Here is a 9,699-nt window from a genome sequence, read left to right as displayed (position 1 = left end):
GGCAAGATGGTGTTAGCTGAGAGAAGGGTTGGCTGACAACTGTGGCAACATCAATGACAAATAAGCAAAAGGAAAGGAGAAAACCTAAATGTACATACATATAAACATATATTCATGCATGAACATCCATGTGCCTCATCTTCACTGAAAAGAAAAAAAAAATTCAACATAAGATAAACTATAAATTATTTAATATCCCACAACCAGTTAAATCTATTGCATTTTTCATTCCTTCCGGTTTCCCTCACCTAGCACTCAGCTGACATGGTGTCACATCTGAATGTACCTTCCGGCATGTGGTAGATCCATGTGGATTGGGGCTTACTGTTGCCCCAAGGCCCAGGAGCCAAAGCTGTCCAGCAGGCGCTCATCAGAAGCTCTCTCACCAGGCCTGACTCCAAAAGGTGACCGATTTCGGGAGATGATGTCAAAGGTCTCACTGCATCAAAGTCTTTGAATCGCTCTTGGTGTGACACCACCTGAAGCCAATTTGCCATGGGAGACCCCACCAAAGGTCAAACCCCCATGCAATACAAACCTCAGTATCATGGAGGTACTCAAACCCCTCCACCACGTTAAGGTGGCGATTCTGCGGAGGGGAGGAAACCAGCAGATTGCATCAAATCTTTGCTTTGATGCAAATTCCCACCCTGAGCAAGCACAGGGCGACAGTGGAGAGGAAAACCCCTTTTACAGGGACAAACCTCTAGCAGAACCAGGCTCAGGATGGGCAGACATCTGCCTCAACTGGCTGGGGGTTGAGAGGATAGGAAAGAGTTAAAAACACACAAATACTGGGTGCTGGAGGATCTGGAATCAGAAAAAATCATTGATTAATTAAATGTTCAACACCAGTCACTCAAAGGATTTTATGACCACAGACGTCACATCGACATTTCATTCCTCTGCCCGGGGAAGGCTGCATTGGTTTTTATTGAAATTCATGTTTTTGCTAAAATAAGTCAGGTGACATTATTTAGCCTGCCATGTTTGGACTTTATATAATACACATTACCTTCAACTCAGTTTACCTGCTTTCCTGGAGAGACAGTTGGTAGAAACACTTATTGTCACTGGCTAGATGGTGTTGGCTGACAACGCTGGCAAGAAAAACAAACAAGCAAAAGCAAAAGAGAAAACCTACATTTTTATACATATAGATATTCTATTCATGTATGAACACTTATATACATACACATATATGCACAGATACAGAAAGAGTAAATACATGCATTAACATTGATTGATACACATGCATATAGGTAAAAAAATAAATATTGTGCCTGCATTGATGTCAGAGGTGTGAATGTGTGTGTGTGTGTGTGTGTGTGTGTGTGTTTGTGTGCATAGAAGTTCCAGATCCAGCAGGTACAATCTCAGCTTAGCCTATCATAGATATATTTTGGACAATGGGGGTGAACGACAATAATTGGAGAAAGCCTACACACGAAGAGAGAGAGCATGCAAACTTATGCAAACACTGAAAGCCCTGACCGGGGTTTGACCCCCAGGGTTTGACCCCTGGGACATATTGCTACAAGACAAAGGAACTAAAAGCTTTTCGGCAATAATATTTGTTAGAATGTGTACACCAAGTGTACACCATTAATAGCCAAATAGGACACACTGAAGACATTTCACTTCTGGAAAAGCACACTAAACAGCCATGATGCACTCCCCACTGTGGGAAGCTCAGAAGGAAAAACAAGGCCAAAGAAAACCCAAATCAAACATGACCATGACCCACAAGCCACAAGAAGCTGCAAACTAGTATCTCCTGAACAAGTCGCCTCAATCATGCACAGCGCCCCCATCCAGTAGCACATACAACCTAACAGACCCACAAAATCCAACAGAGACAATCTCTGCAACACAGCCCAAAGAATGCAACAAGCAAAGCACGACTAAAGACAAAGATGCACCACCAGATACTCTAAACCAGCCCGCAAGCCACCCACAGCCCGACTGTAAAGCCGCCCCAAAGCAATTTAACCCGCACCTTTATCATTTACAGACAACATTCACTATCCGCAAACACGATGGAGTATTAGGGCTGCACTACAAGATTTGTTTGTTGCTGAAATTATGAGAATAAAGTGGTAACATCATGAGAAAAAGGTAATGACAGCTCCTTTTCCACAAAACGAGCAATTGATTCCAAGTTGTGAAACTGGTAATAATTTGATGCTACTATGTTAAAAGATTATGAATGTTCTTATTTCTGAAACTGATACAAATGTATAACTTCACAAAATGATAAACAGTTCTAATTGTAGCTCATAGAAGACTGCACATTTTTGTAGGAATTGTCATAAGAATTACGACTTTATTCTCGTAATAAAAAAAAACAAAACATCTCCTAGTCTGGCCCTTCTACTCCGTCATTCTAAACACATTAACCCAGACCCAAAAAGACAGAGATCAAAAACGACCGGATGATAAAACTAGCACTCATCCACGCTAGACTAGACAGGTAACACATCACAAAAACAGAGCACGAATGACACGGGCAAAGGCAGGCCCAACAAAGAACCATTCATCCATTTTCTATACCAGCTTATTCCTGTTCAGTGGCACAGAAGGGGGCAATGGGTGCGAAATGGCGTACATCCTTGACAATCAAGGCACCCTTTAGACCATTTCAGTAAAAAATAAAAAATCACACAAGCATGATGTAAAATCTTCAAGTAATGTACAGATGTTTTTTTGGACTAGAGAGAAAACCGGAGCACTCGGAGAAAACCAAAAAAATCACCAGTTATTATAAATTGATAATTTTTAAAGGAGGAAACCAAATGAAACGGGAGCTCCCAGAGCAAGCCTACGAACCTCCAATTGACTTCACTGTTTTTGTTTCAACTAGAGGGGAAACTGGAGCACTTGGAGAAAACTACGCTTACCCTTTGTAGAAAGTGAAGTATGCAATGGTTGTGTCTGTATGTGTGTGTGTATTTATGTTTCTGTGTGTGTGTGGGTGTGTGTGCGTGTGTGTGTAGTTTATGAAAACCACACAGTAGTTCTTAACTAGAGGGGGAAACCGGAGCACCCGGAGAAAAAAAAACAAAAAAAAAAACAGTTATTATAACATGGATGATTTGTAAACTAGGGGAGGAAACCAAATGAAACCAGACCATAGCCACAAATACCTTATTAACCTTACTGATTTGTTTCAACTAGGGGAGGAAACCAGAGCACCTGGAGAAAAACCAAAAAAATCACCAGTTATTATAAATTGATCATTTTTAAAGGAGGAAACCAAAGGAAATCGGAGCACCCAGAGCAAACCAACGAACCTCCAATTAACCTCACTGATTTTGTTTCAACTAGAGGGGAAACCGGAGCACCCAGAGAAAAGCCAATAATCACCAACTATATTAAATGGATCATTTCTGATTTAAGGGAGGAAACCAGAGCACCTGGAGAAAACTACGCTTAGTATGCAATGTTTCTGTCTGTATGTGTGAGTGTATTTATGTGTGTGTGTGTTGGGGGTGGGGGTATGTGTTTGTGTGTGTGTAGTTTACGAAAACCACGGGTGACGCCGTAGCTCTTCCAGGGTAGGACGCTCCATGGGGTTAACCATCAGACACATTGTCAGAAAATCCTGGCATTCTGGAGGGTCAGAGGGCAAAGAGCAATGATGAAAAGAGCCACAGTAGTAAAACAGGATGATGCAGAACAGATTTATATGTGCTGTGAGAAATGTGAAAAGTGTTTGGCTTACTCTTTGAAAGTCTTTTGTTGATCTGCAGATTGTTTGAGAGGTAGCTGGTGGTACTGAATAGCATCTTGTGGAGTATTTCGAACATGACCACTCCCAGCTGCCACACTGTTGTAGGTCCGGCAGTGTAGCTGTTGCAAACAAACCAGTCCAATGGCATGGTTTCAGGAACACCTTGAAGATGTGTAAGAATAAGACCGTCAGAAAGAGAACGAACATGAGAAAGACACTGTTTTAAAGCCACCACTGTTTTAAAGCCGCATTAATCAATGACAAAGGAGTGGAGTATGAGGTCCTATCTTACCACAGAGAAGTTCATGTTGATTTTGGTAATCAAAGCAGCTTAAACCGAAGTCTATGAGATAGGCTCTTGGGCCTTCTGAGCTGGTCTCAATCAAGATATTATCCACTTTAATGTCCCTATGGAAGACGTTTGCATTCTCAAGGTGAATTGCAGCTTCCACCAGTTGTTTCAGTATGATCTACAGGAAATAACATGGTCAAGAACAGCAGAGGTTAGGGTATTGTTGAGGATTTCAGTGCTTTGAAAAGGTCCTTATACATGTTGAACTTTTTTACATTTGTCCATGTTACAACCACAAACTTCAATGTATATTATTGGGAGCCACCTTACTCTTCTTATGTGTGTCTTGACCAGCTTTGCACATCTGTCTTAAACTTAGTCATGGGATGGAGAGCATCTGTGAACAGCAATTCACAGACTTCCTATAAATGTCCTAATTGGATTTAGGTTGGGACTTTGACCAGGTCATTCTACTACACAAATAAGCTTTTATCTAAACCATTCCATTGTAGCTCTTTCTGCATGTTTAGGGTTATTCTTGGGCCTGTTGGTTTCTGTAGATGATCATGTCTTGGCAGGTTTACAGTCGTGTAACAGTTTTTTCACTGTCAGATGATGGATAGAACATTGCTCTTTGTGATGTTCAAAGCTTTGAGTATTTCTTAAGAACCCAAACCTGCTTAAGACTTGTTTACAACTTAATCTCTGACGTACTTGCAGAAATGAATTCTTAGGCTGCTTTTAATTTATTGCACAGGATTTTATTTAGGAAAAACGGAGTAAATTGGGCCCAATACACATATTGGCCAGACATTTTAGATTTTCGTTTGAAAAAAATTCAAAACAGTTTTTCTTTATCATCCCAGTTCAGAATTATGTCCTACTCTGTGTTAGTCTTTTAGATAAAGTCCCTAAAAAATATATTGATGTTTGTAGCTGTAACCAAAAAAAATGTTATAGGTTTTGTGGGGTATGAAGACTTTTGCACAGTACTGTATTTTATAGTTCTCATTTAGTTTAATCATACTCAGTATGAAAAAACCAAATCAGCACCTTTGACAATATCTCTAAAACATAACCAAATCCTTTGCAGCGGCTTACCTTGGCCTCCTTCTCACTTAGAGGACCTCTGTGTTCTAAAACATAGCATGAGAGGTCGTCAGAAGGCATGGGCCTCTCCATCACTAATATCAGCTCCTGTTCCAGATTGTACCAGTCCAGCAGAAACACCATGCTGGGCTGACCCATAGTCCTTAGTTTTAGCATGACAGCCAGCTCCAAGGCCATCTCCCTGCCATTCTCATCCTGAAACATCCCAACAAAGAGGAGAAAGTCAGAATGCTTCTAGGAATCCAGTAGGAAATAAAACCTGTCCCAGTTGGTGTTTCTCACTTACCTCATGTTTGAGAACCACCTTGTCTATTTGGACGTGTTTGATAGCTACCTAGAACATAGCAACAAGACTTTGGTTAGCATGTTGATGTAAGAATATCCTTAAAGAGGTATTTCACATTTTTTTAACGGGATTCTATGAAGCTATTATCAGTAATTGTTCTCTGAAGAAGGTTCGTATTACTACACTAAAGTTAAGGTTGCTGGGTGTATAAGTCCCCCTCATCAGCTGTTTACTGGGATGTTTCAAAATTAACTGGGTGACCTAGACAAACTTAAGAAAGTACCAAATGTGATGCTGTTGCACCACTGACAGCCTGTAAGAAAATGTAAATGTTTACCCCACTCTTGTTGACTGATAAATCCTCACCGATCAGGCGGATTGATACATTGGGCATCTTCATGTTTAACTTTAGAGTAGTAACACAAATATTGTTTAGCAGAGAAAACAACATAAGTAACAACTGTCTCCTGTGAAACTGTAGATGGTTCATTTCCACTAATATAAAGTTGTATCCCACAGATGTAAATGTTTTCAGTTTGAGTGGTTTCTATTAACAAAAGCAGCTAAAGCAGAGGGTTAGTCGGATTAGCTGTTAGCCTTCCCTTTAAAACTCCCTTTACTCTCTTGTAAAAAAATATACAAATGACTGTGTGTGTGTGTGTGTGTGTGTGTGTGTAACTAACACTCACAGGTAATTTGTCCTTCACTCGATAGCCTGCAAACACAGATCCAAAGCCTCCTTCTCCCAGTTGATGAAGCTCAATATATTTTTCTTGGAAGTTGGCTAAACAGATAAAACACATTTGAATTTAACAAAGCATCAGAATAAAACCCTGTTCACTAATGGTACCTCAGATCTAATTATCACCACATCTTAGCTCTGTCACATAATAAATGTTAGAAATCTATCACTATTTCAAAACTGACCTCTTTGGTAATCCACTTTTTCTTTTTCTGTCATCGTCTTCTTCTTCTTCTTGCTCAGTGGTTCTTCAAGGTCCTCAGCCTTTCTCTTCAGATTCCTCTTCCTTAAATCTCTTGTTTCTGTACTGTGAAGCTCGGGTCTAGAGCTGTTGGACTCTAAAAATGACCATAGAATCCATAGAAACAACATGAGCATTTCAGCATTCACTTACAGTAGGAGAAAAATGTCCTGACAGAAAGATAAGATTTACAATGGTTTGTAAAAGTCTTCCTACCACTCACGTTTTGTGAAGTTACTGTCACTGACTTTAATGTGTTTCTGTGAATTTAAGTGATGTACAACACAAAGTAGTGTAATTGTGAAGTAGAATGAGAAAAACCTATTTTTTTTTATGAATACAAATCTGTAAAGTGTATGTACTCTGCTGCCTTGAATAAAGACACAGAACCACCTTTCTGTGCAGGTACACCTGCATATCACATAAAAACCCAATATAAAACATTAAAGTTTGTTATTGTAATGTGACAGAATGTAAAAAGTTTTAAGGGGTCTGAATATTTTAACAAAGTACTGTAGTTTAGTTAAAACTCATAATAATCATCCTGTGGATCTCAGAGCAATCTAAAGGTAGTTTTACAAACCAACTAACCTGTGATGATGTCCACTGTGGAGGAAGATGACTCTTTCTTCCTGGCTAGTGGTGAAGGTCCTTCTCCTTTGTTTTTTTTTCTGTTTGCTCTCCTCACCATCTTGATTGGGTCCTGGCAGCTGTTGGAGGGTCCTGCCACCTCAGAAACCCTGGTCCCTTTTCTAGGGATCTCATCTTCAGCTATTTTTCTTTTCTTTGGTCTGCTGTGTTTAACAAACTCTGGACTCTGATGTGTCATGTTCCTGATGTTCTCTGAAGTGACAAACATTGAGATTTGTTTTTACGATTTGTCAAATCTTTAGTATTTCACCTCACAGACTGATATCTTTTCAGAGACTTTATTACCAAACTCTTCAACTATGAATTCATTTTCAACAAGTTCCATGCTTCTGCGAGAAGCTTTCAGAGATTCACACATCTCAAAGTTCCCAACTAGAGAACATTTATAACACAGAAATCCTGAATGGTAAAAACTCTAACTCTGTAAACTATTTCTTAAAAACACACTTATCAGTTGACTGTAACTGATAAGGGTGTGACATTAACTAACATTTTAAATCCACATTAATCTCACTAAAACAACCTCTCTAAATATAAATCTCTAAAAACTAAAACATGAAAAGGTTCTTGGTCATCTTGAGTTAAACTCATGAGCTCAGTTACCTTCTGTTGTTCTCTGTAGTGATACACAACGAGATTTGTTTTTACAATTGATCAAATCTTTAGTATTTCTAGATCACCTCACAGACTGATATCTCATCAGGGACTTCATTACCAAACTGTTCAACTATGAATTCATTTTCACCAAGATCCTTGCTTCTGCGAGAAGCTTTCAGAGATTCACACATCTCAAAGTTCCCAACTAGAGAATGTCATCTTGAGTTAAACTCATGAACTCACTTACCTTCTCTTGTTCTGAGGGCAGGAGTTTTAAATTTCTTTGAAGATCCTTTTGTAATCTTTGTCTTCTGTAGTTTCAACGAAGTTACCAACAAGCGATGGCAGTTTGAACTATTGTAGGTCAGTCTTGCTCTCTCAGAGATTTCTAAGAGACTACTGAGTTCACCTTAGAATGTTGGCTTGTGACACAACTGTGGCATCATAAAGAAATATTAGAAGGCAGGTCATGTTACCTAGCAACCCTCCCTTGTGTAGGCTCAGATTAAACCATAAACTACAGAATAATCTGTAAAATCAAACCAAAAACTAAATTTTTAAATTTTTTTTTGGTATCTGTTTAAGTACTGAATCTCACAGCCAAACCTTCATTATTTTTCATATGCTGGGAAAACCTTTCAGCAAAATCAGGAGCATAAACTGTTTGTTTGGCATTTTTTAAAACAGCTACATTTTAAAAACTTTATTAAGATTAGATTTATTTATAAAGAATGCAATATCCACCTCTATCAGTATTCTTTCTCAAGCAATTAGCAGCACAGTATTTGAGTATTTGCACATAAAACTGATTTCTCCACTCTCCAAATTTTTGTGTGAGTTTAGTTTTCAGTGCCACGGTAATTCAGCAGTTAATATTTTTATTTCATATTCCATCAGAACGTTTCACTGTGTTAATCTGAACAGCAGCTTACCAGTTGTGTGTGAAGTCATGGTAAGGTTTTCCTCCACAGATGGATGTCTGCAGGGCAGGAGCAGAGACAGCAAAAACTGTGAGGACAAATAGATATTGATGAAATTACATAAGAAAAATGGATGACTCTGTAAAAATGTATGACATTGTCAACCAAAAGTGTATAGTAGTTAAAGTGGCAAGAAGGGAAAAAGCCTGACAATATTTAAGTACTTCACCTACCATGGGGAATTGAGTAATGTGAACCTTTAATCAGGTTACATGAAATTATCAGTCAATACATTTTTCAATGACTTTTTTGTTTGTTTTGATAGGTTGTTTAGTTTAAAAATGGATTTAATGACAGAAAATGACACATTCTTATCACTTAATTGATCACTTAGGTCGGGCTTGGGACCTACCAGCCTTACAGGTTCCTTGTTACTGGGCACCTACAGAGTAGAGTGCCTTGCAAAAGTATTCACCCCTTTTTTCATGTTTTGTTGCCGCACAACCTGGAGTTAAAATGGATTGTTTGAGAGTTTGCACCATTTCATTTACAGAACATGCCTACAACTTTGAATATTTTTTTTATTGTGAAGCAAACAGCAAATGGGACACAATAACTGAAAACTTTAGCATGCATAACTGTTCACCCTCCAAACTCAGTACTTTATAGAGCCACTGTTTGCTGGAATTATGGCTGCAATTTGCTTTAGATAAGTCTTCATAAGCTTGCCATATCTTGTCACTGGAATTTTTGCTCATTCCTCAAGGCAAAACTGCTCCAGCTCCTTCATTTGATGGTTTTTGACCGTGAACAACGATCCTCTGTGAAACACTTAGTTTCACTGTCAAAATAAAAGCTTCATTGTTGTTCATAGCTTCCCAGTGATAATTTCCAAAGCAAAAAATCCCAGGTGTAAACAAGGCTAAAGTGTGTAGCTGAGACTGACAAAAAATCTTTATTAGGTACACCTTGCTAGTACCAGGTTGGACCCCCTTTTGCCTTCAGAACTGCCTTAATCCTTCGTGGCTTAGATTCAACAAGATACAGGAAACATTCCTCAGAAAGTTTGGTCCATATTGACATGATAGCATCACACAGATGCTGCCAATTTGCACATCCATGATGCA

At 38.9% G+C, this 9,699-nt stretch overlaps 1 protein-coding gene across 8 annotated transcripts; it reads right to left on the bottom strand.

The window, feature by feature from the left end:
- Positions 1 to 600: 600 nt before the first annotated feature.
- On the bottom strand, positions 601 to 8,089 carry LOC124857883 (serine/threonine-protein kinase pim-1-like). 8 transcript variants are annotated; one of them, XR_007035706.1, is made up of 9 exons: positions 6,996 to 8,089; positions 6,349 to 6,501; positions 6,111 to 6,205; positions 5,422 to 5,469; positions 5,127 to 5,330; positions 4,026 to 4,203; positions 3,147 to 3,895; positions 1,032 to 1,100; positions 601 to 810 (listed from the first exon to the last, which is right to left on the bottom strand). XR_007035706.1 is itself a non-coding variant. In XM_047349446.1 (8 exons), the coding sequence occupies exons 2-8, from the start codon at positions 7,231 to 7,233 to the stop codon at positions 3,621 to 3,623; spliced, it is 1,191 nt and encodes a 396-aa protein (XP_047205402.1). In that variant the 5' UTR covers positions 7,234 to 7,247; positions 7,659 to 8,089; the 3' UTR covers positions 601 to 3,620. The 8 variants fall into 8 exon arrangements, 4 of the variants coding, with proteins under 4 accessions (XP_047205402.1, XP_047205401.1, XP_047205399.1 ...); XR_007035705.1 differs by having other exon boundaries at positions 1,016 to 3,895; XR_007035704.1 differs by having other exon boundaries at positions 1,032 to 3,895.
- Between the last annotated feature and the right edge of the window lie 1,610 nt (positions 8,090 to 9,699).

The sequence above is a fragment of the Girardinichthys multiradiatus genome, chromosome 21, assembly GCF_021462225.1.
Source record: "Girardinichthys multiradiatus isolate DD_20200921_A chromosome 21, DD_fGirMul_XY1, whole genome shotgun sequence".
Classification (NCBI taxonomy): Eukaryota; Metazoa; Chordata; class Actinopteri; order Cyprinodontiformes; family Goodeidae; genus Girardinichthys; species Girardinichthys multiradiatus.
The sequence above is the reverse complement of the archived record's forward strand: the minus strand, read 5'-3'. Positions and strand labels throughout refer to the sequence as shown.